This window comes from Trachemys scripta, chromosome 9 (assembly GCF_013100865.1).
Source record: "Trachemys scripta elegans isolate TJP31775 chromosome 9, CAS_Tse_1.0, whole genome shotgun sequence".
Classification (NCBI taxonomy): domain Eukaryota; kingdom Metazoa; phylum Chordata; order Testudines; family Emydidae; genus Trachemys; species Trachemys scripta.
In genome coordinates this window covers 71,060,508-71,083,131 of record NC_048306.1, presented here as the reverse complement: position 1 = coordinate 71,083,131, position 22,624 = coordinate 71,060,508, and the positions used below count along the sequence as shown (strand labels likewise).

The 22,624-nt window shown below is 39.7% G+C and overlaps 1 protein-coding gene across 1 annotated transcript in view; it reads left to right on the top strand.

Annotated features, from left to right (window-relative positions):
- DNER (delta/notch like EGF repeat containing) overlaps nt 1–22,624 on the top strand; it is a 280,060-nt gene that overhangs the window by 111,886 nt on the left and 145,550 nt on the right. Inside the window, exon 2 of the mRNA XM_034781973.1 lies at nt 13,058–13,354. Within this exon, the coding sequence (XP_034637864.1) occupies nt 13,058–13,354 (297 nt within the window). The remainder of the gene's footprint in view (nt 1–13,057; nt 13,355–22,624) is intronic.

Below are 22,624 nucleotides of genomic sequence, written 5' to 3'. Positions count from 1 at the left end.
ACTACTGCTTTTATTTTAATTTGAAGGGCGGCGGGGGGGGGGGGGGGGGAATGAAGTAAAAAAGCTAATGCCTATCTGTTCATCATAATTCACACTAGAGTTATTGATGGTTCTAGAGAAATTAAATACAGATTTTAAAAATTCATTGAGCAATGTTATCCTGCAGAACAGAGACACATTCTGAAGTTAAAATGTTTCTTCTACGATCCAAGTGGTGTATTTTTTATGTGCAGTGTAGTTCTCTATTGCCTGCTATGCATGCAGAGCTTGCACTGATTTTAACTCCATAGTGCATATTGTAATGGAGAATCAGGGTCTGACTCTGCCATCTGATGTATTACTGCCTCATATGTGATATATAGGTATAGATATAAAATGGAGTATAATATGTGGACACATATATAAATTGAGCCCTGTGATAAGTGAATTTGTCATGCACTTTTGACTACCTCACCTGATCTCTGCCCCACTCCATTTCCACCAGTACCTACTTTAACATTCTGAACACCTAACCAACTTCAGTTACTTTATGGAATATTAAGTAGGAACATAGGAATGGCCATAATGGGTCGGACCATTGGTCCATCTGGCCCAGTATATTGTCTTCTGACAGTGGCCAGTGTCAAATGCTTCAGAGGGAATGAACAGAACAGGACAATCACTGAGTGATCCATCCCCTATTGCCCAATCCCAACTTTCTGACTATGAATTGCCACTGAGAATGATAAAGATTAGTCATTGATGTGGGGAAAGAAAGTGAGAATGACTCCATAACTTTGTGGTTATGGCGCTTGTCTTGGATGTAGGACACCTGACCCAAAATTTCTTCAACTTTTCGATTTGCTGACAAGTTTTGTGTTCAGTTTGACCTGAAACAGAACTTTAAAAAAAAAAAAAAAGTTCTCAGAGTTGCCAGCAAACCAAAAAATCCATTATTTGCCAGCTCTAGCAGTGTTGTTACCTTTCTATTCTTCTGTTCAAGTAGGGAAAAAATTGCTCAAATTCAGCTAGTTTATATGTTTCTTTGTTGGATGAGCAAGCAGATGTCTTAATAACCATTTAACGGTATAGCACATTATACCTGACATTGTTAAGATGCTGAATGTAAGTGCACACACTAAATTTAGACTTTATGGTCATTATGTGATTATATAATTTGATGTCCTTTCTGATTGTCACGTCTATGCTGCTGCACTGGTTACTAAGCTACTATATACTATTAATATTAACAAAATGACTGAGATATTTTGGATTTGATTTTGTTTCAGTTATTTCCTATTTTCTTTTTAGGACCCCAACACTTGCTGTTTATTAGTCTGTGATTTATATAACAAAACTGGATATTTTTAGCATTCAGTTCACTTATCTCTCTCCCATGGTGCTGAGAAATTGCAGACGTTTTGAAAGCTAATGTAGGGAAATTATAATCTGGAGCATTTTGTGATCTTGTAGTGCGTGTTCGGAGTATACACATAAATGAGACAAGCAACTAGGCCATATACTAAATTAAACCACAACTGGTGACAGTATATTGTATTTATAAGGTGTTTATTGTTGTTCTTATTCTTAAACATTATTGCCTTTGTGATAACTTTACTTGGTGCTTTACTAAAAGGTCATGGTCCCTTTTGAAAGAACTTAGAGTGTAGTGGCCAAACATGCAAAGCATTTAAGCACAAGCTTAAGAATTTGCAAGAATAGGGCCTGAATTTGATAAAAATAGAGCATAAAGATAACACACAAACGAAGGGGTGGAGAAAGGTTAAAACAAATTAAAAAAATGGGCCAGATTGTCAGATGGCATAAATTTGGCATCGTTCATTCAATTTTAGTTGATCTGTAACAATTTACAGCAGCTGAGGATCTGGTACAATGTCTTTTTGTATGATTCACTTGATAGATATCTGGTATTTCCATAAAGACCCTGAGATAGGACAAGAGTAGGTAGCGCAGGGATGGGAGTGACTGATAGAGGGCAGTGTGAAAGAAGTGGGCTTGGGGGATGGATTTGAAGGAGAGCAAGGAAGTTGTATGAACAGGAAGAGGGATAAGGTGGGTGAGGTAATATTTTTTATTGGATCAATTTCTGTTGGTGAGAGAGGAAAGCTTTTGAGCTTACACAGAGCTCTTCTTCAGGAAGAACAAGCGGTCAAAGTAAGCTTGAAAGCATGTCTTACCAATAGAAGTTGGTCCGATAAAAGATATTGCTTCACCTAGCTTGTCTCTCTAATATTCTGGGATCAACACAGCTACAACAATGCTGCATACAGGAAGAGATATGTCATTTTAAATGTAGGTTGGAGGGAGGAGGAGAAACCAACAGGAGGAGGAGAGTGGGAGAAGGAGATAAAGGGCAAAGCAAAATGCATGTGGTGAAGTGAGGAGCAATGGGAAATGAGAAATGATAGGCTCTACAGAATTTACTTAAAAGGAATAAGCCATAGAGGGAGGTGCTTGTACCACTTAAGGCACTGATCAGATGTTGTTTTCAGTTTGCCTTACTGAGTAACATTTTAGTTTTTTAAGCGTTATATAGTGTGGGCAGCGCTGTTGCTGCTAGCCCACTGGGAGTTACGTCTACTCTGAGTAATACCAACATGTTACCACCCGAGCAGCTGTAAGCAGAATGCAATGACTTACATTCTAAGAAGCCATCTGCTCCCTGCCAGTCAAACACCTCCTGTGCTCTTACAACTCAATAGCCACTCTGGTGGCAATCGGTTAATATTGCCCAGAGCAGCAGCAATGATGCTGCCTGGTGCTAAATCATATAGAAACTAAAAAATTTGAGAGTAGTACTTTCAAAACATAGGACTGAAGAGTGTGTTTGGGAACTGCTTTTAAATCATCTTATAACTTTTTCATCTGAACAGTTAAAAAATAAATTCACCTACTGGGTTTCAGCTATTGTTTTCTTTCTGTAAAATCTATTTCTTCCTCCTTACCCATGACCATCTGTCTTCACCTTCTGTCCCTTTATTATCAGTCCATTTCTCTCTCCTCTCCTGTCTTGGCTCAGTGGTCTCTTCCCTTCTTCTGTTCCCCCTTCTCTTTCTGTGTGGTCCCATTTATGGGCTGCTTCCATGCCTTCATTGTGCAACAGTCCGCTCTGTACACGCTCTTGTTTGTTCTCTTTCTACATGTTTTAATGCTGCCTACTTCCTAGAACAGTGATGTCTGTTTAAAATCCCTTGGGGATGGAGTACAAGTGATGGAAGAGTTCTGGTACGAAGCTAATCCAACTCTTATGTTCTTGCATATTGTCATATAGGGATTTGGGAAGTGGGGAAGGCTATGAAAGTAGGGAGTCAAATGAAACAACTTTACTCCCCATTAGATCATCTATTCTGCATCAGTATGGTGGGAATTTGGATTTATGGGAAACAAAGATCAATCTGCTGCTAGATCCAAAGGAGAAATGGAAATTCAGTTTTGTGGTAGACTAGTATACCCATCTCTGCTGTGTAGTACCTCAGTGAGATTTAGTAGTTTGTTTTGAAGTAGTGTCCACTTGGTGTTTTCCTAACAATTAAGGACAGTACCTGCTCTGAAGAGCTCACAGTGTAAGGACAGAGATCTGGGAAAAGGAACAAAAATAGATCAAATTGATATGTAAATCAACAAGATTTACTATAGCAGCTCAGCAGAGCTGGGTCTTTAAAAGAAACTTAAATGTGAACATGGTAAGGGCCTTATGGATGAGATTAGGGAGATCATGAGGTTAGGATCGATGGCAGGGCAAAGAGTATGGGGACAACTTGGAGCTTGACAAAGGGGGACAATAAGAAAGGTCAGAGTTATGTAGAGTTTGAAGATGGTGATAAGAAGCTTACATTTCATTATGATCAAATGAATAGAAAGGATGAATTTAGAGACATAATTTTATATGGGTGGAAGGGGCCAATGTGTTTGGGACACCAGAGAGGAAGATTTGCCATAATTAAGACTGTCTATACTGAAAGCCTGAATGAGAGAGAGGGCTACATGGATAGAAAGAAATGGATGGATCTTGGATATGTTGAGAAAGAAGTAGTAATAAGATTTAGAAATGGTGCAGATGTGTGGAGACAAAGAGGAAGAGACACTCCAGCCTGTTGGCCTGAAGGATGGAGAAGATGGTGGTGTAGTTGACAGTGATAAAAGAAGAAGAAATTATATGGCGTAAAATAGGTAACTGAAATTGTTGAGCATCCAGTAGTTTTTCCCCAAAATTACTAAAAATATTACTCTAAAGAACAAGAAATGCTCTTACTATTTGTTTCCCTTATTGCCTGTTCAGAGATGTGACTCCCACTATTTTAGTCTCAGGGGTTCTTTTACATACTTTAGGAGAGACCACAATTAAAATCAAGCAAAATAATTACAATTATTAACCATGGCTGTTTTATTTTTAAAGAAAGGAAAAGAAAATATTAAACAAAACACAAAACAGAACACAAATGCTAAACACTGGTTACTTCACAGAGAAATGTACTGAAAAGATTATAACTCGAGAGCTTTTAATAGAGTGAAATGCCTCTGGGCCACTTTTTTCTTGGTAAATTAAGATCAAGATATTATTTCCCAAAATTGTTATGAATCCAATCTTAGTATATCGTTGATAACTACAACTGTTTATAGATGGATAAAAGAATGTGTTTAAGGGAAGGTGAGTCTTGTTTGCTTTATCAAGGATAACAAATAGTTTATAAATGAGCAAAGGCCTGAACTAAATCCTGTGAAATCAAAGAAAATATTTAAATCAGTTTGTAACAGTGTCGCACCCACCCACCTCTTGCTAGTGCCCTTTCTGGTCAGGTGTGTCTCCGGTCTTTAAACAGTCCTGGACCTAGTATCGAGGCGAACCCCCAGGATTTTCTCCCTGGAGGCAATGGTTTCATCCTCTCTGGTCTGTTCTGGCACCAGCTCTCCATCTAAGCCACTAAGCAGTTCAGATCCCGTTCCGGGGGCTTATTGTTGTCCAATTGTAGGCCATTTCCCCAGTGGCTTATGGGAGGAGGGACCTGGGCCTGCCCACTAGTCTGGGACCCTAAGAGCAGCAGCTATGTGCTGCTGTGTCCTGTTAATGAAACTGCTTTCAGTTCCCTGGGCCTATTTTCCCACAGCCCCAGCTTTCACCAGAGCTTCACCTTTACTCAGGGCTTTTCTATGTTCAGGCCCTTACTCCCCTGGTTCCTGCCAGCACTGAGCTGTCCATGGTGCTGCAGTTCCCTTTGGCCAGTGAGTAGCAATTCCCACTATTTCTCTGTTTACCAATGTTTAACCCGTCGCCTGTCCAGGAATACGTGGCCTAAACAATTGGGTTAGCAGGAGATACTGTTAATGTCTTAAGTTTCAATAGCATTTTAGTATTCCAGTAAAATCATTACAAGACTTTTTAAATCGAATCCCTGGGCACTACTTTAGCTACTTCCATCTCACCATGCTGAGGTCTTGATAATGTCATGTGATTGCTTTTTGCTGCCGCTGTGTTGCTGATCTCTTCTTTTTCTTCTTAGCTGTCTTCTGTTGCAGCTTGCTTGTAGAGATAGACAGGATGAGTTGTGTTGAATATTGTGAAATTGAGAAGAGTTGTAGAGTGAGTGCTGTTGGAGAATCATTCCAAAATTTTTATACCCCCTCCTCCAATTTCATGAAATCATAGGAAATCAGTCTTGTTTAGATTAGAAATTGATGCTGTCATCTTTCCATTTCTCAATGTCTTTGTGGTTTGACTTTCATTACACTTTCAGCTCCTGAATAGACATGCTGCTTAATTAGTATGCAACACGCTTCTAATTGCCTTTGTTCTTTTATGAGACAAGGTGGGCGAGGTAGTATTTTTTTTTTTTAGTGGACCACTTCTGTTGGTGAAAGAGGCAAGCTTTCAAAGCTTATACAGAGCTCTTCTTCAGGTCTTTTGTGGCAGGTAAGTCTCAGATAATCTTAGAGTTCTAACTCTTTCTTCATTTAGCCCATTTTCTAAGATATTTATTCCGTTTCATCAGGATTCAACAGGATTTGAAATTCTGATTTCAAAAAGTATAAACACTTGTTTTCAGTTCTTAAAATAGTATATTCAAATTAAATAATTATTAGAGAGAATCTTCAGACTGGAATAGTTGTTCAAGAAGTTGTCCTTTCTTAACTTTTTGAAGGGGTTATTCCTTGTTCTTCTGAGTTTGGTGAAAAGTTTCTTAAAGTTGCCAAATAATTCCCTAGTTAATATAAATATTCTATTTGTATTAGTCAAAGGTATTCTTGTATTAGTAATCAGCTTATCAAGGTCATTAGATCCTATTTTTATACACCAAGTATTTTACCATTTCCATAACAATGGCATTAGGAAATTACATGAAATCTGCATTTAACTATCATATTTGAGATGGTAAGCCCATTTCACAAAGACTTACCATCTCAACATTTCAGAAAAACAGAGGTGTCTTACAAAATATTTCTCAACTATATATGTTTTTCTTAGTTTCAAGAATAAAGATTTTAGAGTGATTTTAAAAGAATCTGTTTTACCACCTGGTTTACAGTTCTGATAATACAGCCCTATGCATGATTGCTTTTGAAGTCAGGGCCTACCTTTGTAGGGTCTGTTGTTTGAGATTAAATCATCTTTGCCAACTGATGTTTTAGTCTAGAGAAGTATCCTGGGCTGTAATAAGACTCTGTTTGTCTTTTGACCCAATGTTCCTTAGTTACGACTTATCATAGCATTCACAACTTGCATCTAAAACTTCTTATTAAATATTTATACAAAACACAAATTTCAATAAACAGTGTGTGATGTTGCACTCCATATGTTTTATGGAAATATGCTTATGAGTGTAAATATAATGTAACTGGAATATGCTTCATGCAAAAGATCTCATCAGGAGCTGGGTGTCTGGGTGCTGGAGATAGGTGACTTGCTGAGCAGTTTTTGGTTAAAGTCTGCAGCTTTGGGGGCATGGACCAGACCTGGGTCTGTGTTCAGTGGACTAGCATGTCTGGCTCAACAAGGCAGGGTTCTGGAGTTCCAAGCCATCAGAGAAAACGGGCTCAAGAGGTGGTTTCAGCACATCAGGTGACAGTCCCAAAGGGAACCCGTCACACAGTGATACTATTTTTAAAACAGCGCATCAAAACAAATAGTATAGCATTATAGTGAAATTGGAATTTAAAAAGCTGCATTTTAGGGTTTGTATAAACACATTTGGGTGTAATAAACGTGGTGTTGTATTCCTTGACACTTGAGTTTGTCACATTGAAAGACGAGAATTCCTAATAATTTCCTTAGCTTGGACATTTCATATAATTAAATAAACAAATATAAAATTCTGAGATTTTTTTCTCCAGGCATTATATGTATGAAAGTAATGATAAATATTCCCTAAAAATCAGTAAAGGCACAGGCACTTTTGTAATGATCTAACATATTAATAAATTATAATAATTTATTAATACTGTTTTTGCTTCAATATGGAGGTCTCTCACCACAAATAGAAAAGATTTTGGAGAGGAGATAAGGAGTTTGGTTCTGGCCATGTTCAGTTTGAGATGACAAGATATCCAAGAGGTGGAATCAGAGATACAAGCTGAAGTATGAGATTAAACGAAGGAGATAGTTTAGACTAACAGATATATTGAGGCTTCTGTTTCAGAGTATCTCCTTAAACAGGCATATTGTACACAATAAATACTTCAAAATAACTGAGAAATTTGATTAGAATTAATCCTAATGGTTTGGTGGTGGTTGTAGTGAGCTAAATGAGCAGATCTGTTTTGAGTTGGCTGAGATTCTTATTTATTTCCCACAATTCCTAGAAAACAGTTTACTTTTGTTACTGTCACTCTGCTGTTGCTTTTCACATAAATGGTATTGGAGTCTCAGTGCTACAAAAAATACACAGGTATGAAATCCTTTACTCTAAAATCATCCTGGTATATTGTAAAAGGAATGCTGGGGAGTGAAATTTAATGTAGATGTCAAACAACTGGAGGCTGGGATATGATGCATCTTGGATCCATGGCGCATGTAGCAAGAAACAAAAAGTACAAATGAACATAAATAAAAGAAACAATAGTTTGGTTGCTTCCTTCCATACACTGAAAAGTAAAACAAGTTTTTTCTCAAAAGCAACAATTATGCATCAGTATTAGAATTATTGTAAATAAGTGAACTGGCAGAATTTTCTGTAGAAAAACAAGTAATATGATAGCAGCACAGGGTATAAACCTCATGGAGAGTTAGTTTGACCATAACCTTATAGAAATCTTTCCATGTTTTCTAACATCTGAAAACCCCAGTTGCATTAGTTTAAAGCATGCAGAGCTTCATTGCTTCAGTTTGCCATAAATGTTAAAATGTAATCCCGTATGGCAGTTACAGAAACAACTCTTTTGTGCGTTTCCTGCTGATTGTGCTGACGTGCCAGGCTTCAGCCAGGACTTTCCAGCCCTCATGCAGGATACAATAATAAAAATGCTTAATATGTGTATACCGCATTACGCATTCAAAGTGTTTTACAAAAATTAGCTAATTAATCACCTTGGTCTCACTGTAGTTCAAGAACTTTCTAGAAAACAGTGTTCATTTGGGTCACATTTGTCCCTCGTGATTGACGTTTCAGTGCTCAAAGGACACATTAATTGACTTTGTCAGGTTGAGATCGCATATTGGGGCTAACTCACAGATCAGTGAAGGTACATTCACCAGTCCTTTACTGCAGTCCCTGACGGAACACAGTGGAGTTATCAACTGGATGGTATGCTGAGATGGCACACAGATGCACGTTGGCTGTAGGCAGAGAGATGAAAGACTTTATGTACTGCAAATAATCCAAAATAGATTATATAGAAACAGAATGCAGAGGCAGATTGCTTTCTACTGCCCTTAGGGAAACCTCTCCCAAATCTGAGAATAATATTTCAGTGTAGATGGCTTCGAAATTGATAAGATTTTCCGCAATTCTGCAGAAGAGGCTAGGGCAGAATTTGTCAGCATCCCATAATCCAGGTTCTGAGTGGAAGGGTTCTGGATTGGGATGTAGAATGAAACCATTTTATTTCATCGGGAGGTCTGATTGACACTGGTAAAGGACAGGGACGTTCCCATGAGAGAGTCAGGAGACCAGAGTACCAATATATTGTCTAGCCAACACCAAGCCAACTCACAACTTTGATGACAAGTGGAATCAGGGAAAAAGCATAAAGAAGTATTTTGTTTAATTTTAACAGTAATGTGTTTGTGATTGAATTTATCAGTCTTTGGTCTGACACAACACCAGAGGCATTTTGCATTGTTGCTTATTTCAAAGAGATGCTTTGATGCAAATCTCCACTCCTTCAATAGTGGGTCTTATAAGTTCTGTTCCTGTCTGTGACACTGGGATCAGAGCAGGGGAAGAGACAGGGACACCTTTGGAACTACGTTGTGGGGAACTCTCTCTCATCTATGCATACGTCCCCAGAGTCTGTACACTGCTGCTCCTTTTATTTCTGGAGCCAAGATGGGATTAGAGACTTGGGATCCTTTCATTGCTACGTTGTTTCTTTCCCTTGTGGATGAGAGTAGAAATGATGCTTCCAGAAAGGATAAGCCTGACAAAGATCCACAAGTAGATCAACAATGGCAGAGTCTCCCACTAAGGTCGGGTCTTCCTTGGGACTAAGGAGGCCTTCAGCATTGAGGGAGTTTGTCTGGAGCGGCTCATGACCAAGAGTGCTAACTTCAGGGGAAACTGTCATAAAGCAGGGCAGACGTCCCAAATTGGTTGTATGTACTGTTACTAGATTTCACCAATCCAGTAACAAATGTGAACTCCCAAAGTACTACAGTAGTCTTACAATGGAGCCCTTGGACACTCCAGTCTATTTTACCTAGGACTACGTGACAAATAGTCACTTACACCAAAGATCACCCTATATTCAGGTTGCTTCCAATTCCAAGAGACGAGTCACTTATCCCAGATCAATTTGTACTTTAGATCTCACACCAAAGACAACGCTTGTAGCCAATCCTGTAATAAACTAACTATAGTTTTATTAACTAGGAAACAGACATAAGAATTATTTACAGGTTAAGGCAAGCATATCTACACAAAGGAATTTCAATCTGTGATATAAAAGGTGACAGTTGTAATAATCTGTCAGTTCAAAATGTCTTTCAGGGCTAACCCATGCCAAGCAGCATGGGAATCTCTTTGTTTAAGTTTAGGAATCTTTGCCCCTCAGAGTCCAGACAACATGAAAGAGATTGTTTCTCCTTTTCAGGGATTTTTATCCCCTTCACTCCAGCTTCCAAACTGATGGGATTAATTCAAGCGTAGGTCTCTCCTTCCTGGAGGGAGTTAGGAATGCAATCAACAGGGTCTCTCTCCTTTGATGCTGCAAAATACCCCATTTGTCTTCAGTGGGCCATCTTGTATGCAGGACAAGTCCTGTACCTTTATTAATGCTTCATTTCCTGTTTGGTGAGTCACAGAATTACAGAGGTTTACAATGGAAACACTCAATATAACTTTAAACCATGGGCTATAGAGGTTATAAGTGAGATTAATACATGCAGCATCAAGTATTTTATGAAGTCTAAACAATAAACACATTCTTATCAACTTAACATCTAATATTTATGTTGATAATGCTAACTCACAGGTAAACAAGACTGGTTTCCGGCAGTGATGCCTGGGACCTTGGCATGAGCTGGCACCTGATCTGCCAGCATCACAGAGTTGTGCCATACAAATTCAACTTACCTTCAGCTAAGGGTTGAAATACTTCAGTGGGGTGCTATGAGGAAGCTTTTACTGCTACTGATGGTGCAATACCTAACAGAAGAGGCAATGGAATCTGGGGACTGGGCTGCTAGAACTGGAATCTGGAGGAGGTCTGGCTTCAATTCCTACCTCAATCAGTGACCTATTGTGTGACCTTGGGCAAGTCACTTCACCTCCTGTGCTTCAGTTTCCTCATATTTAAGTTGGAGACTACGATAGGTCCCACTTGTTGTAAGGGCTTTGAAATCTACAGATGGAAAAATGCTCAATGTTATTATTATTTTCTTTTTCTATGATTGTCCATCTGACCTTCTTTACAAGTATTATATTTCCTTAAAACCAGAGATGGGGAGAACCCCCAAATCTAGATCTGGATCCAAGTTCACAGCATGAATCTATCTCAGTGGATTCTGAACACCTTGAAATTGGGGAAGGAACAGATTCAGATCCAGATTTCAGATCTCCAGGTTTGGGAGTTTTAAAAGCTATGTTTCTCGTTTGACCTATTATAGAGATTTTGAGTTCTGGCCAGCTTCTACTTAAAAAAGAAAATCTTCCCAGTAATTTGTATCTTAATCAAAAATTATTGCCAGTATACTGGTTGATTCTATTCTTTGATTGAAACTGTTTGTCATCCTGTACCATAAATGTTGTTGGTTTCCCAAGAGATTTGGCATGGCATTTTGCTACATATGGTGATATTGAAGAAATGATTAATAAAATTGACTTCAGAGAAACAGATGTGCAGACTGATGGATTCAAGAAAAACAAATACTGATAAGAGGAATACATTCAAGACTTTATTTTACCCATAGGTAAAGCACTAGCAAAAATTATTAGATAGCATTAGAACTACCCTAGAACTGTCATTTTGTGTATTGCCACAAAACTGCAAGAAACAGTGATATTGAGATACATTTGCCCAGACATATTGGTACAGGTGTAAGTACACTGCTAATTTTGCGGGATTTGGTTTATCAGCTAGGTGATCTAATGCTGGATGTTCTGATTTTAATAAGTTTTCAAACAAAAAGAGAACATGATGTATTTATGGTAGGGAAGTAATTTTGCAAATAAAAAATAATAGTTGTAAAAAAAGTTTTATGATATATGTAGTGGAATTTTCCTGTTTTCTTGAATTTCTTCTATATTTAACAAGATAAAGGAGATCAGAAGACCTAGATTTCTTTATTTAATCTCTTCTAACACCCTTTCCTCCCTCCATGTAATACTTTCTTAGCTCCTGATTCAATGAAACTAGATTTTGTAACCTGCATGGCAGACTTCGATAGTAAAGAAGACGCCTTTATTTTTTTCGGAAACAGGTCCATACAAATTTAAAAATTAAATATTTTCTTTAATAAATATTGATGGTCATCCTGTCTCTCTAATGGAGTGGAGCCCCTTCTTTGCTTGCTGCTAAACTATTCATGCTAGAAATTGCCTTTTATTCTTGTTTCATAAAGATACTGTTGGTTTCTTTGGTTTAGCCTTTGGAATGTACCAGATTACACCAAGTGGCAGAAACCTTTAGAAAACATCCCCAGGAGAGGTTAACATCAGACTTTCCTATGAGGATTACTATGATGAGGTATATGAACCCCACACTAGCCAGGAAAAGAGTCAATGAACTGCTGTGGACTTAGTTGGCCCTGTCCTGTTACACCAACAATAGATATTGGGCTTAGAGGGAAGGGTTAAAAGGCGAGATTCCAGCTCAACTGGATGCTAGCTGGGAGGGACGGATGACCACCTGCTCTCCATGAGAGGAGCCTAGCTCTGGTCGGAGGTGACTAGAGACTGTTGCCTACCTGAACCTCCCTGAGGCAAGGTAGGCCTGATGTGGGGCTATTGTTTCAATTTGCTACCATGATGTGCCTACTGTTGCTGAATAAGCCTGCTGCAGGTGGTGCCCCACCTGAATATAAAATCCTTTTGTCTTTTCCACCCAACCAGAGACCCAGCAGTGGATTGTTGCGAGCCCAGGAGCAACTCTGTTACAGTTGCAAACTACATAATTTGAACACAGCTGACACTACTGTTTTATTTACTACTTCTTTGTAATCTTGTCATCAATGAACCTGTGTTCATTGACCTCGGAATAATGGACCATATTAATCCCTGTTTTTTTTTTAATCCTCTGAAATCATTGAATTTATATCAGGGATGAATTTTGACCCATAAATATATATCATGAAAGCTAAATATTGGAAAAATAAATCCTGTTTTATAAAAATGTTTATGGCATTTCTAAAATGCAGAAGTAAATCTTGTGTATGAAGTAATTGACCCAGATGTTTTTTTCCCCTCAGTTTGTTTCAGATCCTTGTGCCAGCAACCCTTGTCTCCATGGTAACTGCAGCAGTAACGGTGATGGCTACCTCTGTGTTTGTAATGAAGGCTATGAAGGTACAAACTGTGAACGCTCATTTCACAGCCTTCCAGTCTCTGGATGGGCAGAGTCACTGCCACCAAGACAAATCAGGCCAGTATCAGCAACCTTGGAACCTGACATTGTTTTACCCCATTCAAGAGCAACTGTGACATTACCTACTTGGCAGCCAAAAGCAGGACAAAAAGTTGTTGATCTAAAATGGGATGAAATAGAGGTGAGACCATTTTGTTTAACATTCATGCATAAAAAGCTTGTGAATGTCACTTATTATTATTTAGTTATCATTTGTCTATAGGCCATAGGCATATATGTAGGAAGATTGAAGATATGATCCCTGCCCTGAGTTAATAATCCATAAAATTAGCAAGTAAAACACTTGGAAATGGTTTTAGGCTTAACCATAGCTCTTCTGAAAATAGATGTATGCTTTTTTAGGTATAAGGTATGGGAAATCTTTGAGATATATATACGGTACAAAATCTTTTAGTTCTGCCATTTTATTAATAAACTAGAAATTCCAAACTTCAAATCAATTTAAGAAAAGCAAAAGGGTAAAGCATCTACTTTTTAGCATGATTTTCTTCTATTTACACAGTAGTAGTAATCTTTTACATTTATATAGCAAAGGATCCTACACTGCTTTGAAAGTTGTATAGTCCCATAGCACTACTGCAGTGAAGCCACCTTTTAAGTAGAAGATTGCATACTTGGTGACAAAAATATCACACAGCATGCTGCATAACAGTAGGGGTCTGGGATATGGGGGAGAAAGCTTGAGCAAGTATATTGAGAAATTGGGTTTGCTTTTTTTTTTTTTTTTAACGATCTTATGAAAAGTGCAGGGTTTTTTTTAATGGCTACTCAACATCTCTGTTTTTAGTAAGCTCTCATTTGAAAGACACAATATATTACTAGAAATGTAGTTAATTATTCTAGAAAAATAAACCCCGTGTACACCCTGTTGGGATTTGAACCTGTGGTTCCAGGAAGTTTTATTTTGTACAAAGGTAGCCACTGGTTACAACACACACTATTAAAAATGTCACATTTTTTGAATCTGTCAAGGTCACAGTCACATATAGCTTCTGAGTTTTAGCTCAATTGTGTGCAATACCATTCATGAAGTCCCCACGGAAACTGTGTGTTTCTAGTCTTTCCAGCCCTGCTGCTGTCTCATCAAGTTCCATCTTCACTTTTTGTAACTCTACTTTGAGCACAGCAGGCTAGTCTGTGATTGAAAATGTTGTAGAGTGGTTTGCCTCTTTGTAGATATGCTTTGTGATATTCTTACATGGAAGAGAAATGTATATTTTATGGGTTCCTATCTGGGCCGGAAGTTCCAAGAATTCTGTTTGTTGTTTTGCAACAGTAAATGCTATCTGACTCTTCTGTATCTAATAATACATTCTGAGAAATGCATTGTATTTTCAGATCTGTTTCCACACTGATAGGGAAACTGATCAAAAGAGTCTCAGATCTGTCAGTGAATTCTGCAGATTAGCCAGTAGACTTCTAGAATGATAGTGGGAATATATATTTAATATTTTCAGAAAATACAAATGCTCAATACCTACAGCTAGGAAATGTATGTAATAGCTACTTTGACAATACACTTACACTGACAATACATTCATACCACATGCTATAAATAGTTTTCCTGAAGTGTATATTCCTTTACAGATGAAAATTTTGCATTTAGACATAGCCAAAAAGTGCATATGCATATTTCTTCTGAATTACATTTAATGTGTGTCATAGATACAGTGATGACCTCCAATCCCTGACTGATCAGCATGTCGCACATTGCAGTTTGGATCTTTTCAACCTAAGTCAAAATGAACTAGTTATATTGCCTCCAAATTACCTTAATTTAAGTTTTTACATTTTCCAGAGCTAAGTGTTGACTCCCTGTCATGGTGTGTTTTGAAGCTGGTAATGTTTGGAAACCAATTCTGGTCACCCTGTTCAAGAAAAATGAATTTAAACTGGAACAGGTGTGGAGAAGAGCTACCAGGATGATCAGAAAAATGGAGGTCCTATCTTATGAGAGGAGACTAGAAGAGGTTGGCTTATTTAGTCTTACAAAAGAAGACTGAGAGGGGATACCATTAGTCTGTATAAATACATTTTGGGGGGTGGGGAATACCAGGGAGGGTGAAGAGCAATTTAAGCAAAAGGACAATGTTGGCACAAGAATAAGTGGGTATAAACTGGCAATGAACAAATTCAGGCTGGAAACAAAAAGAAGGTTTCTAATCAAAGGAGTGAGTTTCTGGAACAACCTCCCAAAAGAAGTTGTGGGGAGCAAACAACTTAATTAGTTTGAAGAGAGAGCTGGACAAATTTATGATTGTGATTGTCTGATGGGGTTACTTGTGATGGTGGAGAGGGAGGGTTAAGGCTCAGAAGCACTGGGGCTCACTCCTAGTTTGTCTTATGTTCTAAAGCTCATGCATCAGGGTTTCAGCCAGCCACCAACAGGGGTCAGGAAGGAATTTTACTTAGCCAGGAAGGAGTTAGTCCTTTTTCCTTGCGGGAAAGTGAATTTGTTTTGGTCTGCTTTTTGGTGGATTGTTTGCTGTTTGTATTTTGCATAGTCTGTTTGGGGGCTGTGTATTGTGACTGAGCTGGAGGCCTCCCAGATGAGCGTGCACTGGAGATTTTCTGTCTTTGATCAATTGATGGACAAATAACTGCCAAGCCTTAATGAGGGGCAGGACTGATCTAGACAAAAGGCTTATAAGCCAGTGACCAAAGGACAGCAAGCAGAGGTGTTTGTGTGGGATTTTGTAGTAGGGAGTTTGGGGGATTTTTGTCCTTTCATTTTTAAGACTAGGGACTAGGAAGCGAAGACAATGATGGCTACTGAGGTAGCACTAGAGGTGACCTGAGGAAGAGAGGAAACAAAGAAGATGACTGGATGCAGAAGCTGCAGGATGTATATAACTCTGACAGAAGCTACTTATGTATGAAATGTCACCTGAGAGAGCTCATGGAAGAGAAGATCTGAGGCCTAGAGATGCATCTGGAGATAATGGTGGAGTTCAGATGGGGATTTAAAGACATGATGGAGCAAAGGAGAGAGGAGACTGCACATATAGCTCAAGATTTGCTGACCTAGACAAACAAGTGGACCTAGAGGGCAGACCACTAGACGAGGAGCATGACCCATGATGACAAGGCAGAGGAAGAGACAGGCTAGTTGAGGAGAGAGAGAGTGGAGGGCTACACTGAAGAACGACGAGAAGAAGCAAGCTGAAGATGGGGTGGCAAGGAAGGAAAGCAAGGAAACCAGTCTCAGCGGAAGAGATGATGGAGATAGTTAGGGATGGAGCCATAGTAAAGATAAGTATGATATAAAGGGGGACAGCAAGGGACCACAGAAGGAAGAACAGCTGTGAGGGAACCTGATATTCTAATTAGCTGTACAAGAAACTAGAAACATACTATGTGGTATTATGTACAGGGCCGATATTCTAATTAGCTGTACAAGAAACTAGAAACATACAATGTGGTATTATGTACTCTGGCTTTTTGGCTGCCCCAAGTGCAAAAATAAAACAAACCCAGAGCAGCCAGAACAGCCAAGCAAAAAAAAAAAAAAAACACCTGCGGCACCAGAGTGCAGGTGGACTCCCTGCGCTGCAGATGTGCCCCGGCTGGCGGGGGGAAGGGGAGGGAGCGGGGGGTGCTACCACGTGGCCCCTCCCGCTGTGCCCTCTGCCGGGAGGCTCTGCAGCACTCTGGTCGGCGGGGAGGGAAGAACGTGGGCTGCCCTGCCGGGCTTGCAGCAGGGTGCTCCCATCCTCCGCACCGCCACCCCCTACAGGGCAGGTGGAGTGGAACACCACACACACACACACAAACACACACAAAGCGGCCATACCGCCCTAGGATTGGGCGGAATGCCACCTCCTACAAGCTGGTGCCTGGAGCCGGCCCCGATTATGTATCACCATAAGTATCTATTCAGACTAAACTAAAATCATAATACAATAGTAAACCAAATAGAAAATAGCCTTTGTTTATCAAGCATTTTCCTATTCCTAAATAAATAAGGCCCAGGTTCAGCAAAGGGTAATGCATGTACAAGTTCCATTGAGTTCAGGGGACCTACTCACAGTGGCCACATCTACAGTTGCAGATAGGGATGCAATTCCCAGCTTGCATAGACATACCCGTTCTAGCTGTGATCGAGTTAGCACACTATACATAGTAGTGTGGCTGTGTAACACAATGCAAAGTGGTGGCACAGGCTAGCTACCTCAGTTACAAATCTGCCTGGACCAAATTAGTATGTACTTGGTGCAGCTATCCTGTGCTGCTGGTTGCCACTGTGCTGTGCCTACCACAACTCAAAGAGAGCTAGTGAGAGTGTCTTCACAAACTGGAATCATACCCCTAGCTCCAAGTGTAGACCTAGCCGTTGCATAAAGTTAAGCATATACATAGCAGATTGGTTCCTAAACAGGGAACTAAGTCATATTTATTAACATTTTTGTTATAGTTCCATTAAAAAAGCATGGTTACAATTCCACCAAAGCCCTCCAGAATTTTGAAATAAGTACTAGGGTTGTTTTTGCTCTCCAGGCAAAATGCAGATGAGGTTGGATTGATTTTAGTATCAAGCACTAGGCATAATAAAGCTCAGTGGTGCAGCATTTTTTTGAAGTTCAATAAATGATAATTTCATAACCTTTTGTGACTTTTTTCTTAATGAAACAACAGATTGTAAAGAAAAGAGAATTCAGGTGAGTTTATTATTCAGGAATAAATGGATAAAATGTCAAGCCTGTGGTTGACTTTTAAAATATTTTGATTACAGAGATTCTTTGAGATGCACTCACAAGGTGTAGAAACCAAAATTAGGTAGATATTAACTGTTAATATCCTGGACAAGCCTTGCGGAATTAAGATAAACTTTATTGCATTAAATTAAACTTCATTGGATATAGGTCCATTGTATTAAAATGCAGTTGTGTATGTGTTATGGAGTTGTATGTAGCTTCTCTAGTAGGAGGGAGATGTTAATGTAATTCCTCCGTTATCAGCCCTCTGAACCTATTCCCCTGGAGAGGTGCACATATACTAGTTCAAAATGGATTCTCCAGGGACCAACAGACAAAGAAGGGTTTTTTGGATGAATAGCCTCATTCATTAAACTGGATCAGGGCCTTCTTCCTTATCCATCAAACAGACAGGACCCCTGATCCACAGAGGACCCCAATCATGAGAGAAGGATTAGAAGGACTTGGCTTACGGGGGCCCATAAAACTGGTTACTAGTTCTGAACGGAGACTGTTATGAACTTGTGACCATAGAAGAGACTCCCTTTGTGAGGCATTGAAGGATTGCTCCTGTCAGAGCCCATGTTATAAATGGGGTGATCTCTTGATCTCTGGTAAGCTTACTAGCATGCATGTAGATTCTTTTATTGTTTTTAATGATTTCTCCGATGCTCTCAGAAATCCAGGGAGACTAAAGGGAAGATGTGTTATATTAAGATTATATTAATTTTCCTGTGACTTGTGTAATATCACCAAATCTCTTCTCTGCAACACCATGGCTCTGGGCTTTAGATATAAACTCTATTTCCAGAGGCAGCTTGGTTCAGACATCTTGAACAGGGTAAAACTCTTCAGTGGGCCCCTTTTTTAAAATAACAAAACAAAATATTCTTAAGGACTCCCCAGACCCAAATAAAATTATGCTTACCCATCCATTGTCAAAAGACACTCAAGGGAGTTTCAGGTAATTTTGCCACAACTACAACTTCTAACTGTACCAGAGCCACAGCTCTCTTAAACCCTTTCAGTCCACTGGGGTGAGGAAATCCTTCCACAACATCAACTAGAGAGGTCATTGCTGAGGGGGATTCTCTCAAGACAGTGAAGCCCTGTTAGTCCAGACCCACCTTACTTTTAGTGCCTGGGTTGGGTTCAGAACTTTCTTCTCAATGTGATCTGTTACTACTTCCAGCAAGTATCAAAATTCTTAAACAAGGTTTCTCGTAGTTTTTCAAGAACCACTCCATCTTGAAACTTTTGTCTCCTTTTAAGACTGAATGCGAAAAAGACAAGGCTTTCTGAGCTGTATAGTGAACAACGTTTTCTCTGGAGCAGTTCTCCACTTTTTACATTCAGCAACCTAATGTTACAGCATTCGGACTCCTCTCCAACCTAGTCATAAAGTATAGGGGTGTAGTAGCAACCTCCATGTTGAGAACTTACGCCATAGATCCATGGTACCAGTCCCATCAAAAGAGAGAGGGTTCAATGTATTTCATGGTGATTTAAATAGATCTGGATGATCTTGTCTGACTCTGGATTTGTCTGTTTTCATATGCAAAACTGATTTCATGATGGAGTTTGTAGTTCTACTGATCCAAGAAATATAGCCCTCTCCCCAGTGCATCCCAACTGTCTATGCTTTGCAATCAGGAATGACCATTATCTGATTCAGGAAATGCCCTTCAGTCTGTCACCTGTTCCTTGGGTGTTCTGAAGTTAAAGGTCATCTGATGGTCATCTTGAGAAAAGAGAGTATCTAGATCTACTAATGACAAGACGATATACTTGTGAAAGTGCAATTGTGCAACATGATAGCTTGCCTCACTGACTGAGCCATCCAGTACTTGGAACAACATTGATAATACTATGGAGGAGATCCAAGATTTTATTTATGTAACCTAAAAAGAGGTGCAGAGTCTCAAAATTCTGTATCTGTAGGTGGAATAAAATCATATTCTAATTAAGATAATTTTGAAAGTATAGTTGCTGACTTCACCAAGGTTATGGTTATTTTGTGAACAGAAAAACAGAGCCATCTATAATGGAATTTGCTGGGCAGATACTTACTTTCATTCACAAAATGCTACAAAACTGACATGATTTCTTCATCTGATGCCACCTTTGGACATGGAGTTCTTCAGTATCCCCCAGTGCTCTTCAGTGAAGACCCTCTCTTAAAAATTTTACTCGGTACTATTAGGTTTGATATTACAATGTTTCTACTCTGGACACATTCACTTTTCCTTCCTCATTGTTAGAAGTTGTTTTTTTTCTGCTTGTTGCTTCCCCGCAGTTCCAGCTCTGTGAAGTAATGGAGGAGTTCCCATGTTGGTTAGAGAACAATAGAATTGGTTTCCTTGCCTGTAATTCTATCTTCTCTGAATGGGAATTCCTGCTCTGTTTCACCCTGGGTATTATTCAACAATTTCTGTATGGCGGGATGGAAAGGGTAATAGATCCTTATCTTCTGGTTCTTACAAACCTGCTTTTATTTCTTGCTTCCCCAACCCCATTTTTCCCATGCAGAAAACAGTTCACCATCTAACTGGTTTGATTTTTTTCTAGGGGTCCCCCTCCCATCCCCCCCTTCTTCTTAGCTTTGGCAATATGGCCTGGGGGAGAAATGTCATTCAATTTAACCCTGTGCCTGTAGAGGGTGTTAGGCAGATTGCACTGGTAGGGGAGAAAAGAGACATAGAGACATGGAAAAGATGGAAAACCCAGCAGTTCCAAGCCTGATGGAACAGTGGATTTGCATTCACAGAAGACTAAGGAAACTAATTCTATTGAATTAAAAATTAATTAATGTGTAATCCCTTGGAAGGAGATTTGGCAGGGTTAGCATTTACAGAAGCATTCCTGGTAATGTATTCATCTTGGCTGTTGCTGTCCTGCTGGAGGGATATAGTTTTTTTGTGAAACTACTGTCATATCACTTTTAAAATGGTATAGCCTTGGGATATAACATTTTTCTCAAGCTAATAATTTTTACAGTATTTGCATTCACCCAATGCCCTTAAAATAAGTTTTTTCTGAAGTCTAAAACTTTCATTTCCTGAAGGACTGGCTTTTATTACCTTTCAGCTGAATGGTGTATGTCAATGAGGCTTTTACCTCCCTGAGTCAGTTCAGATGTGTTATGTGAATTCACACTTGCAACTGCATTCTAGACAGTAATTCCCCCCACTGTGGTTTGGCAGCAAGACCAGGTGGATCTCATTGCCTCCATCTGAAGGGTAGAAAAGGGAAAGAAAAGCTATTTGGAAAGACAAGAATAGAGAATCCTTAAGAGCAGCCAGCTCAGGAGGAAGCTCAGACATAGGTTTATGTTGTCACTTGTGAATAAAGAAGAGATGCTGAGTTCCGAACAATAATCAATTGTGTGTGTGTGTAATGTACTGAGAGTGTTTACAAAAGTATGCAAACTCCCTGCAAACCACAGTGGGGTGTTGTGAAAGCGGTGATGTCACCAGCATGGTGCATGCTGGGGGATCATAACAAATAGCTCTCAGGGAGGGATGGATATGATGTAAAAGGAAAAGTGAATTTTCACTTGTTAATATGTTCTTAATCTGGCTAGTGTGGGAACTCAGCATATGTTAAAGGCAATGAAATGTTCATTCCATTTACAGGCCACCTTTAAGACTTAGGGAGCAAGGACTGGATGCTCTGAAACTACAAATAGCAAAAGCCCACTGTTGTAATCCTCCCAGTGACTCCACTGTTTTTTTCCTCTGGGAAGCACACAATGGATTTCCTCCCTGCTCCATGTAGGGCTCTTGGGAAAGGACAATGGTTAAAATATTTGAATGAGAAATGTGATTTTTGGTTTGTTATGTATCTCTTTAAAAAAGGAGCTCAGTATCCATTGATTTAGACCCAAACTGTTTGGGTCCATTCGTATTTATGCCTGTTTACAGGTGAGCAGAAGAATACACCTGTCCTCATATCAGCATGGACATATAATCATTCTAAATGCTGCATAACCTATTGAAGAGCTTATTTCTGATCTGATTGAAGAGCATATCTCTGTAAGCAGTTCTTGAGCGTGCTTTGGGGCTTTGTCTGGCTGGTGAAGGTTTATGCTTTTTTCTAATGGCTATTTTTAAAGTGGTGGTGTGTGCCTCAAGGAGCTGCCTTGCTTAGTTAAAGGCTGTGTGCTGTTTCTAGTGCAACAGGGAAATCTTGGAAAAACATGATACTGCAGTTGTGTTCAGTGGATCTTTTTCCAGTTTCAGCAGGCATAACCGCTTGCCTGCCCTCATGGGTGTGGAACTGAAACATGTAGGTCATGATCGCCCAATGTCTGCATTTTTAGGAGAAAGCATATCACATGTAGGGTTACCATACGTCCATTTTTTCCCGGACATGTCCGGCTTTTTGGTAATCAAACCCCCGTCCGGGGGGAATTTCCAAAAAGCCGAACATGTCTGGGAAAAATACTCCCTGTCTTACCTTAGAGCGGGCGCCGGGGGCTGCTGTGCTCCCTGACTCCTGGGTTCTGTAAGAGCCGAGCGCTACCGGCTTCAGGCAGCCCCCATGCCTCTGGACCCTGCGCCCCCGGCTGGGCACTTCCCCTCCCGGGCTCCGGGGGCGCAGGGGAAGCACCGGCCGGGGGTGCAGGGTCTGGGGGCTGCCCGGCAAGCCATGAAGCCGGTAGCGCTCAGGCAGCCCTTTTCGCGTGGCTGGGAGGG